Source organism: Aplidium turbinatum, chromosome 1 (assembly GCF_918807975.1).
Source record: "Aplidium turbinatum chromosome 1, kaAplTurb1.1, whole genome shotgun sequence".
In the NCBI taxonomy this organism is placed as follows: domain Eukaryota; kingdom Metazoa; phylum Chordata; class Ascidiacea; order Aplousobranchia; family Polyclinidae; genus Aplidium; species Aplidium turbinatum.
In genome coordinates this window covers 57584538-57605056 of record NC_137472.1, presented here as the reverse complement: position 1 = coordinate 57605056, position 20519 = coordinate 57584538, and the positions used below count along the sequence as shown (strand labels likewise).

Here is a 20519-nt window from a genome sequence, read left to right as displayed (position 1 = left end):
ATCTACTTCTATTCAAACTCAAAGCTTGATGACACAATATCTTCAGTGGCAGTATTTGGTATTTGCAAAATGATTCTGGCATAAGGGGGTCCTTTTGCCCCTTGAAATACATCATTTCAGTTTCTTTTAGTTCAACACTTTTTACGTTCTCTTGTTTCAGTCTCGGAATAGGTGTCTTCGACGGTTCAGATTTTGGTGTTGGTTGGGCAACGATTGTTGCCATATTGTGCGTTTGTATTAAGCCATTTTGGGAATGAACATGTGCATCGAAGTTGTCTGCAATTATTTGGATAAGATCATCTCTCGACCTAACTTCATTATCGTTGTTGTCACTTGATGCTGCTGCCGATATTTTGAATCTTCTGAATTCTTGATGTGTAGATGTGATCCCGTACTCATGCAAGTGTTCAATCAATTTCCTGTCATTTGCTAGAAGTGAAAGTGCCAATTGTAATTTTGTGAAACGTTTTGTTACCACAGCGGTCACTATATTATGTCCAATCATAGCAGCAGGTAAACTTCTTTCGAAAGTTGGAGATATATTTGACAAGAAAGTCAACAGAGTCTCGCTGCATTCATCCATGAGATTTTCGGGTTCAATAACACTGTATTCATTCTTGGAATGTGGCAGCTTACGAATCTCTTCCTTTATTTTCTTTGAAAGGACACTCATTGACGAATCAGCGTCATCGTTGTCGGTTTCAGAAATGGGACGCTTTTCGCTTCAACATCATAATGCTTGCTACTCCTGGACAAGAAAAGCCATAGATTTCTTCATTCATGTGATCCTTCAATTTAGTGATAAATCTTGATCGGTTTTCTTCTATCCCTCCTTGGGCCCTATACATCTCGTGAAGCTCCAAAGATGACCATGATTTTTCTGGAAGGTTTCTAGTTGACCTCGAAACGTACTTGAAAGCAGAGATCTCTGGTGAATTGATAGAATTATCACGCTTTGCTGATGCGATCTCTTTGGGGTTCTGGAATAACTTTAAACATTTTTCATGGTACCTGTATAAATGACATAAACAAAACAATGGGCAATTAAAGACAGTTGCTTCATGTTATAAAGAAGGAATATTGCACCACACATACAAAAACAAAGTTCAGAGAAGATCACTGTGCTACCTACCAAAAAAGGCTGTAGGCTGGTAGATATCACTATATTTCAAAAACTATAATAACTCATTAATAATTGTAACACTGATACCTCGTCTCTGCTGCATGCAAGTCGCTACATGCACCTTCCATTCTGATTCTAACTAAATCTCCAGTTGCATCACCACATTCCAAGCATTGCTAAAACAAATATTATCCAATATGTAATATGCAAATGTCTAATACTAATCTCTAAATGCTACTCTTTAATCTCTAATTGAACCATGGCTAAATCCCAAAGAATGAAAAGAGTACACTCGGAATTCATTGACTTTGTATAAAGTAAGATTTGTTTTGAAACTCGACAAAACAAAACTTTTTCCAGACAACACAAAATTCAAATGCAATATTAAGCATACTTGAAGAAGTACGTCTTTAAATGATAGCTTTCCCTTTCCACGATCGGCAGTTCTGCACAAGAAGCTTTTGTTCTTTTCCCATCTTTCTGGGTGCTTTTTATCTTTCTCAATGTCACATGCTTCCCCACATATTAGACAATTTTTCTTGAAATCAAAAAATTTACGTGAAGATCGTTTGCTACGTTTCACATATGACGTTTCTTGATTTTTGTTCTTCCTTTTCAGATATCTCCCGATATGATTGTTTGATGTATAAGTAAGATAACAGTTTTGATGGTAATATCAGGCATTGCTTGAATCCAATGTTTCATGAAAGTGATCACCTCTTCTTTGGCTGCATTGTTTTACTTTTTCTTTGCGTGTCAATGTCAATTGTGCCTCCACTAGCTTATGCGTATCAGAACAATCCAATATACTTTGAAACATACAAAGGGATTCCATACTCTGCATATTATTATTTTGACAAATTACTTTTTATTTTCTGAAAAAACGAAAAGAAATAAAATGAGAAAACAAACTCAATGCAAATATTCCAAACAAGGGTGATAAAGACATGCCATAGCAGTTTAGAATGATCTTCACAATGCAATACCATGTCTTCATGTTCTATATTTACACAATTTGCCAACAAAATGAACTAATGGGAGAAAATGTGATAAACTGATCAGAGTTTTTTGTGAATAACTTCAAATCAAAGTGAAAAGGACTTTTAAGACCTCAATATTATTAATCTAGACAAAAAATCCTTTAAAATGATATATAACATGCCTATGTTTGGACCAATTGAGATTTTTTTCAAATTTTGCCCTGGCAAATTTTCCCGATTTTACGGACTTTCGAAACCGAACGAACTCGGGATGTTGCCCAGGGTTTGGAAAGTGGCAACATCTCTAAAATTGTTCCTATAGGACCCCTTTAACTATTCCTACAAAAAAGTTCCACTCAGTATTTCAGTACAGGTCAACCTCACCAGCCCCGGACTATATCTCTTTGTCAGGACGCTTACTGACATGCTTGAAAAAAGCGAAAATTAACTCCTATGCTTTCCAGGCCACTTAATTTAACTTCAACCATCCGGACATTAGCCTTTTTAATACTAAAATATATATTATCATGATACCATTTGCACTGTTGTTATGTGAGTCCACGTCATAAAGGAATATAATTGCTGGGTTGGTGTATGCGTTCATGTAAATGATTATTATGACTTGACAACACGTCCACTTGCAGAATCCAAGGTACACGACCGATGGAAATGGCAGTCTCATCATATACGCTGCTAGACACGAAGACAGGGGCCGGTACACTTGTGTCCCCTACAACTTAATTGGCACAGAGGGGCCAGGATCCACCATACTTCAAATAAGGGATCTTCCACACTTTGTTATCAAGCCCGCATCTCGGTACTCAATAAAAGTCGGTACCAGTCTAAAAGTTCCATGTTCTGGTTCAGGAAACCCACCACCGGGCGTATCGTGGCGCAAGGTACCCGATGTATGTTGCTTATGCTCATTAGATGCAAGTATCTGTGACGTTAAAAGTTGTCTGTGACGTTAAAAGTTATCTGTGACGTTAAAAGCATTTTATTTGTAAGAATATAATTTCATGATTGTACCGAGTGGACACCATTTACGGCACTAAGCGAAAGAGGTAATATTATTTATGACAACTTATCGTCATCAAGCAAACTCTTACACGACCACGCTCTATATGTCAGTGGTACTTAGCTTTCCCTTGTATGTGAAGGGGCTTGGACTGAGTTAACACCACACTTCACTTTTACAAATGTTACCGATTGTCCCAGCAGTTGTGTGAATTTACTCTGATGTGTAGGGCGATGGTTTAAGAATTCTTTTCTTTCTTTGTACGATCTTCCTGTCAACGGATGTTTCCCTTTACTTTTCAAACCTAATTATCAATAGGACTAGAAACTATAGGACTTTATGAAATTAAACAGTTTGTAATCAGAATGTATACCTAGTTGCATAATGCTTTATTTGTATTTGCCTACAATAAAAAACAGCGATTCTAGACTATTGTATTTGGCTTAGTTTTAACAATTCATTTTTATTCTCACAGCTGAAGAACATCCCCACAGAGTTGGTGTATTGTGTAGAAGGAGGTAATCTAACTATTGACGCAGCGCGGAAGGAACATCATGGCGTTTGGCAATGCGTCCTGACTAGTCCAGTCGGTCACGTGACCACTGACGTAATGCTGGTTGTTGAACGTGAGTTATCAGGAGTTTGTGGTGGATTTACATTTACTTCATATTTATATTTACTGAAATGCTTCCCAGACCCAACCTAAGTGACCTGTATCAGTGGTTCAAATCTTTGCTAGTATCTGAAAGCTTTGGCAAAGAAATTCAACTACCTACTTTGAAAACTGATATAACTTTAAAGATATGCATCACATTAACGTGCTACCTTATTCAGTTAAAGTAAGACTTGCTATTGAAAGAGTGCTCGTATCATATAGAATAAATAATATATTATACAGTATAGAAAGAAAACATTTTAAGATAATCAATGCTGTCTTTAGTGCAAGGACAGTTTACTTTGTGAAGTTTTGATGGCTCAAGCTCATTATAATAAACAGACACCTCCCCACACAAAGCCGAAAACGTCACAGCTGCAGTGATAGAGACGTCGTCGATTCGTGTCAAATGGGATCCCGGATATGACGGGGGATTCCCCCAGCATTTCGTTGTTTGGTGAGCTTTATGTTGGTTTGTCGATAAAGATTGGGTGAGCAGTTGGATTAATTGCATGTCTAATTGCAGTTTGAGACATGTACTGAACACTGCTGTGTGGTACAACTGAATGGCTGCCAGTGTAAAGCCCTAACAATAGAATTTATAAAACGATTTGTAATCAGGTTGTGGGCTACTGACTCAGGTAGTTATTACTTACAATGGACATGAAATAAAATGATTGTTATTATTATTAGTAGTATTACTATTGGTCATCTTGAACAAGAATTCAAAGTTTGGTTTGACTTTATTATCTTGTCCGAGCAAAGTTCGGTTCAATAACAATTCTGTTGGGGTAACGTAAGGGGAGATTTTCTCTCGCAGAATGCAACCAGCCTATCTTAAGCGTACGTGATTTGGTCTTGTCTAAAACGAAGTAATAATATCGTCCCCATATGTGTCATAGCCGATACTGCCTTTGATGAACTAGATGATGTGATGATGTAGAGGTCATAAAAGTTTGCGGGGCTTGTGATTTTTATTGTTTCATCGCTGGGAAAATTTTCTTGATTTTTATTGCCAATAGAAAATTGTTTTGTTTTGTTTCAGGTACAAAAAAATGCAACAAACCGACCACGCGTGGAGAAAAATGTACGTTCCTCAGTCACGCAAGGTGGCAGTAGTGAAGAATTTGATGTCAAATACTGCTTATCAGATATCCATCAAATCCGAGAACCAACGTGGTGGTGGCCCGTTCAGTGAGACACTGACAGTGAAAACTAAAGGTAGCAATCAATCATCTATTTATCATGTAACTCGATTCGATTTACCAAGTCCACGTTGATGGGATCTACGTGATGATTGCTTAAACATTACACTTACTAAAAAATCTGCTGTGTAGCCAAGTGGTGAGAGCCCCGGTACGGCATTGGAATGGGAGCCGGTCCGACACCGCTCAAAAGCATATGGCTTTGTCTTTAGAAGTACACATCACAAAGCGTTTTTCCGTCGCTCACTTTGACGGTATAGTCTAGACTCTACTCTAGACACTAGCTATGAGGTTTTTATTATTACAAAAATGTCAGTTGCATGTAGCACTTTGTTGGTCACAGACAGGGTTTTTTTTAAGGTTTGGTTTGGGTGACCGCTAAGTAGTTTTAAGAGACCGCAAGTGTTTCATTTAAATACCAAAAAATAGCCATATTTGCTTAAACGAATTATTAAACGCACAGCTTAAATGAATTATTTGACAAGGGACAGCTTAAATGATTGTGACAGCGACCAAACAGCCTGCCCAACACGGCCGCCAAACAAGTTTGCTACACAATCAAACAAAGTGTGCTTGTTGGCTTCTGCTTGTTATGTTTCCTCACGTAAAAACTGATCATTATGCGCCATAAATCAGAAATAAACATTGACGAGTATCGAAGGTGCACTTTTTTTGTGAATAACTCTTTGATTCAGCTGTTAACTGTACCTCCACTTATTCTTTTTTCCGGACGTGAACTATTGATCGTAGGCTATATTCGTATTATCGACAAGACATAGCGAGAAAAAACCATTACTTTTCTACTGTAGTTGCAAGTCCAAACTTAGGGAAACCGCTGAAGAAATTTGGGGGACCGTTTCGGTCCCCCAAAACACCTTAAAAAAAACACTGGTCACAGATATACGATTGTCTCTCAGCACTTGCTAAGTTCAAAGCATACGGTGTTACCACAGCCGTATGGTATGAAGGCTCAGTCAAGTATGGTGTAACCCTTAATCTATTTTCTCAATACTGTGCTGAGCAGGAACATAACTTGCTCTTTCCATTTGAATAGGGACCTTCTTATGACCCTCTTTTTAAGTGAATAGTAACTATATTTGATGCAATCCCCTTCTGATATGGTTTTTGGCATGACGCTATATAGGTATTCTATAGATAAATAGGGTATTCACCCACATTTTAGAGGCAAACAAAGTAGCCTATCCACTGGTACTGATTCATACAGCATTTGTTTCATTGGTTATTATTACGATTCCTTCTGTTCATTGCAGAGATTGCACCAAGGACAACTCCATCTCCTCCTTTGCCCATTCCGACGCCAACTGCCCTGTCCCATGCCACCACCGAGGACGGCCTCATAAAGTTGACATGGCAGCCGCTATGTTGTTCAACACAGGACATTCTCGGGTTTTTGGTCGAGTATCGGCGGCTTGGAGAGGCTTCAAGTCCGGGCATTGAGCCTTTGATGACCCGATCTCAAAAGACTAAACGTGAAGTTAGAAATAAGCGAACCGTGGCAGGTATAATTTATTATTCCTTTGACTTAGTTCGTGTATTGAAAGTTAAAGTGCTCAATATTTTGCCAACGCCATTGTACTATCTGCAAAATGTCTACGTATTATGCCAACCAAAGTGTAATAACAATGTCCGCTTAATTTGGTGCACTTTTTAGACGTTGCTGTTTTTAAATAGGCTACAGCTTTATAACAGCAAACAAATTAAGACACAAAAAGGTGGAACTGCTCAACTTATAGAAAATGCTTAATAAAATAACTTAAACAAAACATTTCAAAATCCCCGCAATTTAAAAAAAAGGAATTTGTACTTCTCAACTTTTGAGTTTTCATTTGGACAAGCTTTACTACGTTACAAAACAGACGAACCGATGAAGCTCGAGACAGTTCGACATCGAAGAAGCTCCGAAGTCGACAGCTCTTGGGTTTTGTTGGACAAGACGTTCAAGAATCAAACTTCGTACGAGCTTCAGCGTCATCAACTATATAGGGACCAGATTTATGAGTTTCAAGTCCTGGCTGTTACCACCACCCAGTACGGACAACCTAGCCCTGCTGTCAAAGTGTCCACCGCAGGTAATAATAATTATTTATTTCACATCAGTTGAGTGCAAAATAGTGTCAACAAAATGTTTCTGTAATTGGTAATTTTCAGCCAACTGTCGCAGTTCTTCTTGGTTGTGCTGTGTAAGAGATCGAACTCTTTCCATGAATGTTTCGGCTTGTCTTTCTTGATTTCGTTTGCCTTTGATCAGTTTTGATAATGGAGAACTTCGTTATAAACTGAGTTTATTGGATGTCGTATTCTGTGTCCCAACTAGAGAAATTGACGTTTACTGACTTGTTGACGCAGGGAAGTTTCTCATACAGCACCATTTAACAAGTCATTGTGAATACATCTTGTCCATGAAATTATGAAAATTCTTCTTAATGATTGTGTGTGTAATGTGCTAATGGTATTTTTAAGTTTTATTGTTGGTTTCCATGTTTCACAAGCATAAATAAAAATGGGAGCAGTTTAACGCGGGTAAAGCAATTTAAACTTCTGTTTGGTACACTAATTGGCAGTCTTGTTCGACAGTTAGATCGAACATCACCGGAAACGAATCTCATTAAATGAAATACAAAAATTAAGTTTATTTTCGTGCAGGTCTCACAGTGTACCCCCTATTAAAAGAGCCCATCACCACAACTGCAGCATTTCGAAACCCGGTAACGATCGGAATATTGTCCGGGGTCATTTTGATTTGCATTCTTGTCGCTATCGTCGTTACATTGTACTGCAGGCGCAGAACTCTTCATCAAAGGAACACAAAGGAGTCTCTTCAAGGTGATTTGTGGCATTATCTTCAGGAATCATTTGTCTCTCTGATGTAGCTCATCACTAAAACGCAATCACCACTCTTGACAGTTAATCACCCACGGTATTGATTAGGTTGAAAGAGACAATTATTTAGTCCTGCAAAGAAACAACAACAATTTCTCGATGGTCTACAGCAGTGGTTCCCAACCTTTTTTCGAAGCGATCCAAATTTTCTAAAAAATAAAGTTTAGAACTTTTGCGACCCAAACGTAACCTGATATCTTACTTTGAAGGCATCCAGAAAAAAAATGAGGGCAACATTTGGTCGTGAGGACGTTTTAGGTCGACCAAAAGCAGCATGATTTAAAAATGAAATAAGGCAGCCTACTTCTACTTGCAAAATACGAACGATCGATAAACGCAGCTTCATTTGTAGAATTTTGCTTTATTACAATACCGGTATACTATAGGCTACAAACAGCTATACTTTATACTAAACAGTTTACTTGTTTGAAAAAAAAACAAGCGTCCTAGAAAAAAATGTTCTGGTGACCCAACTTTGGGTTACGACCTATAGGCTGGGAACCACTGCTCTACAGCATTTCTTATCTCTACAGGTTTTGTTTAGACTGTGTACCATATTCAAGCGTCATACAAACGAACTGCTTACACTCTTAAATATATTTACTCATTATTGTGGTTGATGTGTTTTTACAGATTCTTCAAATGACAATGGAGCAGCTGGACTCCGCCACAGTAGCACAAGGTATTGGTATTTTTATAACTTAATCCAGTTAGCTGAAGGTTATATCAACACAATTTAACTTACAGTAGGCCGAACGTAACTAGATATTTGTGAGAATCCAATGCGTGGCTAAAAGGCCCCACTGGATATATTTGTCACAGTTTGAAGCAAAATACAAGTATTTGCGACCTATATGCACGTCCATGCCAACGTGCAAACTCCAAATTTGACTTGAGGCCGATTTGCTACCTTTGATAGCAGTCAGAATCGCCAGTATTAATTGATAGTCTGAGCAGTGGTTGATAAATATAGTCTTTGAGTATATTTTGTGTGAATTTGGGCTACTTTTGTACTATTTTAAAAAATTTCATGTTTTTTTTTAATTTGTCATCTGTAATGTTAGGTCAAACGCCAACCCGCCACTGAGGGGCGCCACCACCACGGTCAAAGGCTCTTCTTCTTTAAAGCGGCGCGATTACGTCAGAGTGGAATTGTCACCAGAAGGAAAAGATTTTGAGAAAAATTTAAAAAACATCATTCAAGATTATGAGAATGGTAAGCTGTTCAGTCTTGACACTGGCGGCGTTTATGATGTCACGCTTCAGGGACTAGCCAAGGTGGTATCTATTTTAGCCTTTACTCACGCTTTCATTGTCAAGTATTGCCCTCTTGGCTATTCCAGTGATGACAGTGACTTTAAAAATATCAGAAATGCTCTTATCTGGCAACACTGCTCTTAGTGGCTTGATAAGACATGAACAATCAACAGTCAAGTACTTGTTTTTTGGAAATAAATATGTCCGTGGTATAATTACAGCGTATACGGTAACACATAATTCCTGGGAATATTAGCGTTATCAAGTTTGCAGCTTGTAGTTTAGTTTCTTAGAAGCTAATTTTCGATATTGCTTAGCAGAAGAGGGAAAAGGATTGCTTTGCCGTACTTGCCCGTCTTCCACGGAGTTTGGAGCAAATAAACCAACGAAAGGAGGAACAAGTGACGATGGATCAGTGAAGAAAAGAAGAGAAATTGCAGCAAAAGTTTTATGGGCACAAAAATCTGAGAGGCAAAAACTTGTCTCTGGACTTCGTAGAACTGGTACTTGTCTAAGGCTGCATTAGTTGTTGAATAAGCTTGGAACGAGTGACGTTAATTTAAATAATGCGCACAGGTAAAAATATTAAAAAAACGTTCATAATTTACAACCATATTGTTGTCACTACCTGGTGCCGAACCTGCGTCGATAGAATGACGTTATTCTTGCGTACCGTACCGCTATAACTTGCTAGTAGTTCTGAGCTACTCATACTGAATTCTACAACATTTCTTCTGTTTGGGAAACAGTTTTATAATGGACACCTGGACAATATAGCTGTGATTAAGGCCAGACAAGTTTCATTCTTGTTTGGGATCATCAGTAGTGCATATCCATGTGTCTTGGGAGGGAATCGAACTTCCAACTTTGTTAGGAATCGTGAACGTTTTCGACTTGAGTGGGAATCGAACCTCCGTCGAGATTGTACTACGTCTTCTATTTTCGTTCAATCGGGGGTCTTAATGACTATACAAATCTCCACATCTCCTTAATTCCTACAATGATTGATCAACTGACAACCATGTTCTTTAAAATGTTTTGTGGTGTCATTCATAAAGACCTTTCCTTTATGATTATTTGTTGCTAAACAATAACTTAACTGTTCTAGTTATGTTTAGGCTCGCATTCGCAACAGCGACTCTATTTCTTTAATTCTTGTAAGAAAACACAAATTTTCGTGTATTTACTAAAATGTGTAAATCTGCAATAAGGTAATATGAGAGCTAGAAGCTGTTTATTAACTTAACGCATTACTTGCTGAAAACTGAATATTTTTGTTCACAAACTGTTCCCAGAACAACGAAGGAACAATCCAGAATGCATTGCTGACAAATTATTGCGCTCTAATGCGTGGGGAGTGTTGATTGCGTATAATGAGAGATAAGATTGAAAGAGGATGTTCTAAGAGCTTTAATAAATTCGTTAAACATAGCCTTCAACGATCAGGTGTTCAGGAATTGAAATTAATAACTTTGGGAGCGAGAAGTCTTGGGAGAATCTTTGTTAATTTTTTGTAATTTAAAAAATCAAGAAATCTGCACAATTTTTTTCAGATTCTTTTCCACCCAGACCAGCCTCTGCCACACCCTACCATTCGCGCGATCACGAAACAACACGTCATCAATCTTGGAATGATGCAAGGTACAACGACGCACCGTGTCCAGTATCTTTGGAAGACAGGCGCCGTAAGGACCCAGCAGAACGTCATGTGGATCCTGTTTATTTGGTTGTGCAAGAGGAGAGAAAGAAACGGCGGCCTACTTCGTTCACCGCCGTTTCTCAAAGAGGCCACAACGATGGACAAACAGATTTTAACAACTTCAGCGACGGCACTCGAGACAACTCTTTAACAAAAAGCGCTTTCAGTCCTTTCTACAGCTTAGCAAGCGAACAAAACAATGCAATGGCGAGCTGCTGCGTCGGTGGATGTGTGACTGGGCCAACCTTACCACATCAAAGGCAACCGAGTTCGTTTCTTGTGAACGACTCCAGTTTTTGTTGTCCTGACACTACTATGACATCTAGCGGTTACCAAAAAAGGCCAATATCAGCCACGCTGGAGCAAGCAAGCTTTCTTCGTAGTCCGCGGTCAAGAGCAAGTTACAGCTATGACAATAGAAAAGAGGCAAGGCATTCGCTCCATACAAACAATGCCGACGCAATGCTACATCAACCAACGTTCGAGATCGACTGTAGCAATAGTGACGTCATGCTTCGTCTGGTGGATGACAGGCCGATGAAGAACAACGGATCGGGCGGGAAGAAAACAAATCCATTCAAAGTCGGTAAGTGGTGGTGTGATATTTTGTAATTGAGAGTTAAAACAATGAATTCCCTTCAGCTTCATTTTGATCTCGGTATGATCACAAGGACATTTTTATTCAAATAGAATTCAAACCATCAAACAAAATTTATTTAAAAAAAATTTGAATAAAATTTTATTTGAAGAATGATCGTTTAACGAACCTATAGAAGTGAAGCCAATTGTGAAAATGTTTGAAATCCCCAGTGGTGGGTGACTCCAGAAAATACATTTAATCTTTCAACATTCAAAATGTGATTTGCATATTTGGGTTGGCCGGAACCTAACCCAACAAATCTGTCTAGAACCCAAATAAATTAAAGTAGCAAAAATTACTATTACTAATAAAACCGCACACCAACAGTACAGTAATTGTAAATTAACATTGCTTTGACGCGTTGCATCTGGCTTATCTTCTTGTATATGCATACTATGCTAATTGCACCACCTAGCCTCCACCAAACAAACCAGAAGACAATACGATCATACTCTCATCTTCAGTAGCCTCTAAGCATCATTCAGGAAACATCGCTAACTTAGATTGTAAAAGAACAGATCCTTGACCCCAAAGGCCCATACGACAACAATGCTAGTACTTTGCTTTTCACCCTTCTGCTGTACTGATGTTTTCGATACTGTCCATTTGTCCAATGCATAAAATGAACACTAATCGATGACGTGAAATACAAAAGTGGAGGTAAAATACAAAATTTGTAAATAAATATAAACTAAGAATAGACCTAGTTTGCATTATTCCATCAGGATGAAATAAATTCATGCTCCTTTGTTCTGTTCAGTCAGATAATGTGCGTCACAGATAACAAAGCATGCCATAAAACACTCTGCTCTATGATTAAATAATGTTTAGTTTGTTTTGGAAAGGACCAAATAGTTTGGAAGAAGCCAACCAGATCAATGTTAACACACAACCCTCCCCTGTGAAGGTGAGGCCTGATCAAGATTGACCTTAGGTTTCGGTAACTTCCATCTTGGTTTGGTTTGAATCTTTATCCTCGGACTGACAAAGCCTTGATAGGTTATTCCTGACTTTTACATACTTGTAGAGGCTTTTGACGCAGGGCTGGTTACCGAGATTGACAGAGTAAAGTTTTGCGATTTTTGAAGTGTCGTTGCCGGAGAATTGTTCCATTCATTTGGTGTCGCTGAATGGAGAGAAGTCCTAAAATGTGTTGCTCAAGCGCACACCCCGAGAGTCGAGCTAGCGCCGCGTGATCTTGAGCCGGGCGCGTAACCACTGAGCTAACGGGGAGGACTGATGGGTTATTCCTGGCAGTTTTGCATGTTGTAAAGGCTTCGAACCACTAACGCAGGTCAGTTCACCGAGATCGACTGAGTGAAGATTAGGCTTGTTGCTGTCTATAAATTATTCTGTCCACTTGTAGCCGTTGAATGGAGAGCAACTCTTGAAATGCGTTGCTCAAGCGCACACCCCAATAGCTGAATCACCATCGCGTGATCTTGCAGTTTCGTCGGGCACAAAGTCGGGCGCTTAGCAAACTGAGCTATCATCTATTCTATTCTATTCGATAACATCATCTATTTGGTTTTGTTTATTTGTCGTATTCAGGCTCACGCCCGGTGATTGAAGACTTAGATTAAGCGGACGGGAAGGCAAGGAAGCCAATCTCCGTGTCCACCTTCAGGCATGCTTTTAAGTGCCCTGCCAAAAACACAGCCGCATGCTCTTGAGCGGTGTCGAACCGTCGCCCTTTCGAACGTCGTTCCAGCGCTCTCACCACTCGGCAATGCAGCCGACATTTATTTGGTAACTTCAATAAAATCCAACACGGTAGCCAATAGCCATCCGCTGCGGTTCCTTCTGCCAACTTACATGCTGCTTGTGTTTCTATTTCGCACTTGATGCAATTATTTCGCTGTGGGACTTAATTAAGAGACTGTCGTAGGCTGTAAAAGACAGCTTGTCTTAAATTCGTCACAAAAAGTGTCCGTTTTTGTCCAGGTTTATTCCCAATATTTGAAGATTTGAACTCCGTGAATTGCAGTGCAAAGAAACCAACGTTCGTATTCAAGTCCAATTATACCTAAGTGCCTTGTCAAGAACAGCAGTATGCTTTCTGTAAGTGCCGAACAGACATCTTCTCGACAATCGAAGAAACATTTTATAACTTGATCACGTTGGCAACCTATAAACACTATCTCAAATGAAGTTCAAGAATATGTTGTAATTATTTTGTTTAGATAAAACTGTGCACTTGCAAATAACATATGTGCTGTTGCAATTCGATTAACATTTGCTAATGGCTAATATCTTTGAATAGGTTCAGCTGCGACCAAACCATTACACAAAGAATACACCTGAACAACGGAAACATGCTTCAATGGAGGCTTTATTTAGCCCAACGCTTACTACGCCCGTGTTCAATTCTCAAGTAGGGTACTGGGCTGAAAGCTCTTCGCCCATTGCAGCTTCTTCGAAACGTAATTCAAGAAACGACCTCACAAAAAAAAGTTCATTAGAAAGACGAAAAAAACAATTTTCTTTTCCTCAACCGTTGGGAAATAAAGATTTTAAAAATCACTCCTACCTTTGTCAAGAAGATTTTTCTTCTAAAAACGCTACACCAGTGTCCGTGGTAGTAATTGCATCTGAAAGCTCACAACGCTCGTTATTACATAATAAAGAAAACAGTGATGGTCCCTTATCGGATGGAGGAGAAATCCAGATGACCAAGCCTACACTTATTTCATTGTCTGATGTATCATGGAGCCCGACACGTTTTCAATCAGGATCTGGTCGTGCCTCCTCGCAGATGTCTCCTGTGTCTCCTTATGGGAGTCCTTACAAAAGCACTCGTGGCCAGTTGTATCAATCTCTTCACTCAAACTCTGTTAAGACCTCTTTACGCAAAGAGTACTGTGGAAGTTTGGAAAGACCTTTTAAACTAAAAAACCTCTCACTACCACCCAACAATCAGGATAAGATTTCTTTCTTTTCAAATAAGAAGTCGCGATCTTTTGGATCGTTGAGGAGCTCCAGCAACATTTATTCACCGGAAGGAAGAGTCACCAGATCGGTTCCCGGAGTTCGTTCTTTGCCTGTGTCTCCAATCAAAAAGTTCCCTTCCAACTTCACTAAAACGATTCCCAAAGATAAAAGTCCGCATCACTATCAGTATCCAACTGGCTTACCCACGTTAACACTAGCCACTAGTGGAAGTAAAGCAGCATTCTCTGAAGGTGAGTGGTTAGAGATTATTTTCTTGAGATTTTTTATACAAATTTTCATATTGTCAACTACGTATTGAAGTTAAGTTCGAACTGAAGTCTAGATGCTGAATTGATGAGCGGAATGAGATTCACAACTTCAAAAAGAGGAAAAAAAACGAAGTTAGAAGTTTAACATCCATTAATGAGATTCATTTAGCTCAGTTGGTTAGCGCGTGACTTCTGGAACAAAAAAGCTTCAAGGTCAAGTGGCGCTGGTTCGACTCTCGGGGTGTGCGCTTGAGCAACGCACGTTAAGGACTGCTCTCCATTCAGCGGCATCTAATGGATGGAATAGTTCCCCGCCAACAAGACTTCAACAATCGGAAACTTCACTCTGTCAATCTCGGTGACCGGGCCTTCGTCAGTGATTCAAAGCCTCTACAAGTATGCGAAACTGCCAGGATTAAGCTCTGCAAGAAGCTTTCTCAGTCCGAGGATAAAGATTCAATCAATCAATCAATCAAGTGGTTCGCTGTGCAGGATTGATGTAAAACTGTAATTACTATCTACTTTTGCTCTCTATCGCCCACTATTGGGTAATATTTACAATTTCAAAAACAGCAGCAAACTACCGAGATTGATAAGAGTGAAATTTTTTCTTGATTAAGTGTTGTTGCTGGTGAATTAAGGAGAGAGAACTTCTTTTATTGCGCTAATTAATCATCAATTTTCGAATCAATCATTCCCGACCCCGAATTACTTAACGGTTGGAAGTAAGAATTTTTTCGAATGCAAATACTAACAGATTTATTACTATTTTGTGTTCGAAAATTGTCGTAATTTTGGATCATTTCTATATCAATCGTTTCCTCAGAAACAACGTCGACGTCATATATTGGATCACCTGTCTTTTTTCGACGTCATCAAACGCATGATGAATCAACGAGCAGCGGGTACGTCACACAAGACGCATCTTTGACGTCACCTGGTTTTGGAAATTTGAGTACAGGAGACAGGTGTGAGAAATAGATATCAAAATAATATTCTTCGTTCTCTCGGGCCGAGGGTTTATCTTTTGCCACCCCAGACATACCCACCCTGGTGTGTCTCTGTTTGTTGCCATTAACCTGATACTTTCAGGACTCGCCAAGAGGAGGTTGACAACATGAATCTCAGTCCCAAAGTAATCTGACATCTAGTTATGTTGTGTCATAGATTGTTGTCACCAATGGTTCATTTCACAACCTTTCCAAAAGTTAAAAATCGCCGCTAACCTCTTAACGTTATGATATATTTGGTGAATGTGATTGTTGCAGCAACGACGGCTGAGAGAAAGAAGCAGCTGTACTCCCGGTAACGCCACAGACTTTACACAAGAAGAAAGCCAACGCTTTGTACCCGAGTGTTGGAGCATCTTTTACTTACTAAATTTGCAAAACTTAAACAAAAATAGTTTCTACGATGGGAGTTCGTGTACTTCCCTACCTAATAATGAGTTGTGTAAACAATCGTTTTTACTCACGTTGTCTCGATCCCCCGTTTACCTTTGAAGACAGCAAATCAAACGTTTGACGTTGAATCAATGTAAAAAAACGTTAATTTGTTGTGTAGATCTTTTTTGATATATTTCACCAGAATGCAGTAGCCTACTTTCTTCATGTGTAAGAAATTACGTCCTAAAACCGATGTTGCTACCGTTTGCATTTTAAGACATCCCTCATCTTCTTTGCTCATGGATGTCTCCGAGCTCTCTCTGGCAACATCTACTGGTGCGGTGGTGTCTTGCAAGACCGAGTGATCAAAATAAAACGAAACTGAACGTAAAACAAACATAGCACAATGTAGTAATTAAAGTTTTATTGCAAATAATTTTGTCGAGAAATCACCTCCAGCTGATCAGGTATTTTGAACTTTTTCCAGAGCCAGAAAAGATAATTCCTCCGTAGAAGATAATTACGAGTGGGATTCAGCCTTTGCTGTAGAATCAGAAATACTCGACGCCTTAAAGCAATTCAACAACTTAAACAAAACCTCTCCCATGTCTGATGTAAGTAGCACACGCGTTGCAAACGTTAAATTTACGCAAAGTAGTAGAACTGGCAAGTAGGCATTGTAAGGAGATGTTGGCTTGAGCGTTAAGCACAGTTGACACTGCGTGTCAAGCGCAAAGCATAGCAGGGATTGGGTTCTGCAGAGCCAGAAGCTTGATAAGTGGCATTTTCACCTTTCCATGTGGATAGATCGTTTTCAGCTAATATTGAGTGCCTTTCTCAGAAGTCTGGTGTAGCAACCATTTAGGCGATTATACACGCCCTTTAACAACATTAGCTGGAAGCAACACGTCACAAATACAAGCCTTTATGGTATCTTTTCACCTCTCACTGAGACAATCAGAAGACGAAGACTAAAGCTGACAGGTCACTGCTTTAAAAGCCGACTGGAGATTAGTGACATTCTTCTTTGGGAACCAAACTATGGCACTTGGCAAAGAGGTAGACAGGCAAAACCTTTTTTCATCAATTAGAATAAGACATTGAAGTACCAGAAACACAAACTTTCTCCCCGAATGATTTTGCAAGCTAAGCCCCTGGACGCTACCATGCGGATTTTTATTTATTAAAACCAACCTTCCCAGTCAGACATGGTAACCGGCTCCATCGCAGAGTTGTGACATCTCTTGTAGGACGCTCAAAAGGGCGCCGGTTCGACACCGCTCAAGAGCATGTGGTTGAGTCTTTGGTGGAACACTTAAAGGCATGCATGAAAGTGGACATAAAGATTGGCTTCTTTTGCCTTCCATTTAAATCGAATCTTCAACTATCACACATAAGCCTGGATACGACTACGACTAAACCATCTAAAATGTTTAAAGGGTGTAAAATGAAAAATCTTGCTCATTACTTTAACATTACCTAATTTAAAAAATCATACTTTTGTGACCAGACGTTACGAGACGAGCTGACCAAGTTCGCTATGGACCAGAAACGAACCCAGGTCGCGTATTCAGATGGGTCATCTCCAAATAACGTAAGCAAATATTCGTTGTGAAACATGGAGTCTATCGCTGTCAATTCTTGCTACAATCGGCTGCCAAGAAACAAATATTCGTTGTTATGTTATTGCTTGACCAACAACCCATCACCATCATTATGTTCCTTCCTCGTATTAAGGGTTGGATACAATGCGCCGGGTAGCGGTGGGATGGCGCAACGGATAAGGCGTTGGCTTTCCAATTATGCAAACCTTGTAACCTTGTTCGACTTCCGGCTTCAGCTGGTTGTTGCAAAACACCGCTCACCTCTACTCAGGGTGTAATACATTGGGTGGGCGTAGTTGCTGAAGTAAAGGCGGCCGAGAGAAAGGAACTGGCCACCCTACTCTCCTTAGTGCCGAAGGCTTAGTACAATGAGAACCTTATCTTCTCATTCCCCAAAGCTCAGTATCTAAGTATGGGACCTTTACCTTTACAATGCGCCATTGTTCTGGACCATGAGCTATGCGTATGCACTTTCATAAGTTAATTTTGTCCATTTAGTGATGTTTGTTGTCCAAATCATTCTTGGTCTGCCGTTACTTCTTTACCGTTTATCTTCCCTTCTATCAATGACCTTTGTAACGAGTTTTGTCTTAATGTGTGTCCGAAATACTTCAATTTTCTTCTTTTGATTATTATTTGTAAGAGAATTTTGCTTGAATTGAATTTGCATAATACTTCATCGTTAGTGATCTTTTGTTTCCATGCAATTTTTGACATTGGTCTGTGTGTCCAGAGCTCAACAACTAGCAATGTTAAACTGCAGTTGTGCGATTTCACATGAAACCAACCGACTGTAACGTTTTAATTTCTCTGCGATTTACTGGTGAAATTAAATTTCAAACCAATAGAAATTGTCACTGCTAACTGTGATAATGAATGTGTACATGTGTGTGCAATGTGCATGTGTGACTGAAGTGCAATTGTATGTTTTTTGTTTTGTTTTCCTAAAAACTTTTTCTTTTCTAGGCATACCCACCCTTTTTTCAGGAAAATTCAGAATATAGCAAAGAAAGCATAGAAAAAAGGTGGGGCATGAGCTTGAAAAAATTGAATTGCCATATATAAACTATGTAGGATTCAAGTTTAGTTTCAGCTTCGATATTGCTAACCACATATCTTCGAAAGATCTCTCAATGTCTGTCACTAGTTGCTTCTCATTTAAGGAAGTTCAGTTGTGCTGTAGTTCTCACCAATAGCTGTATTAGGCTACATGTCTATGCCGTTTACAGCTTTTTTTTTCCGCTGATTAAAGCAGATACAGTTAAAGCTAAAATGATTCACTGGCCAATAAGTAAAATACAGCACTTTTAACACTAACGTTTTCAAAAACTAGTGACATTCCTTTTCTTTTTCTACTGTTTTGTTTTAATTTGTAACTTCCTCTATATATGAATGCAAGCAAGGAACTTGGTAGGAGATTGAACATCCTTTACGATTACAGATGCGCCGCCTTGCGGGAAGAATTTTTGAATTACCAACGGTCACAAGAGGCAGCAGATGTCAAGCGAATTGAAAACGAAACTTTAGAGCATGACAAAAGTCCAATCAGATAGTTGTTGTGATTGGTTTGTTTGTTTCGAACAGTACTCGTGATTAAAATTTCTTTTAAAATGTTTAGTCGCAAAGACATTGTATTTATTGCTTTATTGGATATAGTTCTATTCATAAAATTTCACAATTCATGTATTTAAATGCAGCCTACCGTACATGGTGGAATGCATGCAATGCAATGTTACACAATTAGTTGCCGCATATTGTATTCTCAACTGATAAAAGTTACTTTGTCACATTGCTTCTTACTCAAGCAGCAATAAAGCAATGTAAAAAAGAATCAATTTGATGTGAAGTTTATGACAGTTTTTATACTTTAGTCCAGGGATGTCCAACCTTTTATTATAGTGGGCCGCATTGTCACTTGAAATAATTCAATGAGCTGCAGAACCTATTAAATTTCAAGAAAAATGAGTACATAAAGGAACAATTAAAAACCATTAATTTCCATCTTTGAGAATAGGAACAAATAACACACATATGGAAAGAAACAAAAATTTATTTCTACAATACTTTTGACATTGTTTTCCAGCTAAGAGTTTATCAACATTTGCATTAAAGGACGTTGTCTTGATTCTTAGGATGTTTGCTAAGTGTTTGTCGGTCAGTCTATTTCTTTCTGCACTTTTTTATGTTTTTCATGGGTGAAAATAACTGCTCGCAGCAATATGTGCTGCTTACTTTTGCCCTACATGCACAATAATTTTCTGGACAAACTAACTAATATAATAAAGTCATGACATGACTGTAATTCTTTATAAAATAAAGGAAGATTGTGTTCTCTGTAGAAAGTTTTCAAACTTTCTCGACTTAGCAGTTCAATCAGTTCAAGTTGGAATTCGGGTGGCGCTTTATCACACTGAAATGAAACTGGGTCACTGAATAATTTTAATTCAATTTCAATCTTTTTGAAGTCAGAAAATATGACTGTAAATTCTTCAAGCAAATCTTCAATTCTGCAAGCAAACCAGTAATTCACGTAACTTAGCATACTTTTCATAGTTTATAGAACAGTCTTTGAGCTCTTTCAGATAGACCACGAAAATATACAATTGCGCCAGCTTTCAGTTGTGCTATGAAAAGTTTTAATTTCCTAGTAAAGCTACTTGTTCGCTCGAACATTGAACTACGTACACAACTGACCTTTCCCTTGTAAATGCAAATTGAGCTCAGCTAGCATTTCTGTGATGTTAACTAAGACAGACAAATCATTCAAACATTCTTCCTTTTCTATCAAGTTTTCATTTCGTTTCTTTTTCTCCATAAACTGTTTTATTTCGGGTAACAATAATTGAAATCTT

The 20519-nt window shown here is 38.8% G+C and overlaps 1 protein-coding gene across 1 annotated transcript in view; it reads left to right on the top strand.

The window, feature by feature from the left end:
• The window catches only part of LOC145767669 (uncharacterized), a 65102-nt gene extending 45866 nt beyond the window's left edge, over nt 1-19236 (top strand). Inside the window, exons 9-27 of the mRNA XM_082579526.1 lie at nt 2748-3002; nt 3597-3747; nt 4119-4233; nt 4822-4997; nt 6253-6501; nt 6859-7071; nt 7646-7825; nt 8516-8564; nt 8947-9105; nt 9203-9348; nt 9457-9642; nt 10693-11424; nt 12324-12385; nt 13742-14660; nt 15505-15646; nt 16551-16677; nt 17574-17657; nt 18634-18692; nt 19109-19236. Of these exons, the coding sequence (XP_082435652.1) occupies nt 2748-3002; nt 3597-3747; nt 4119-4233; nt 4822-4997; nt 6253-6501; nt 6859-7071; nt 7646-7825; nt 8516-8564; nt 8947-9105; nt 9203-9348; nt 9457-9642; nt 10693-11424; nt 12324-12385; nt 13742-14660; nt 15505-15646; nt 16551-16677; nt 17574-17657; nt 18634-18692; nt 19109-19220 (4116 nt within the window). The 3' untranslated portion in view covers nt 19221-19236. The remainder of the gene's footprint in view (nt 1-2747; nt 3003-3596; nt 3748-4118; nt 4234-4821; nt 4998-6252; nt 6502-6858; nt 7072-7645; nt 7826-8515; nt 8565-8946; nt 9106-9202; nt 9349-9456; nt 9643-10692; nt 11425-12323; nt 12386-13741; nt 14661-15504; nt 15647-16550; nt 16678-17573; nt 17658-18633; nt 18693-19108) is intronic.
• Nucleotides 19237-20519: the final 1283 nt, after the last annotated feature.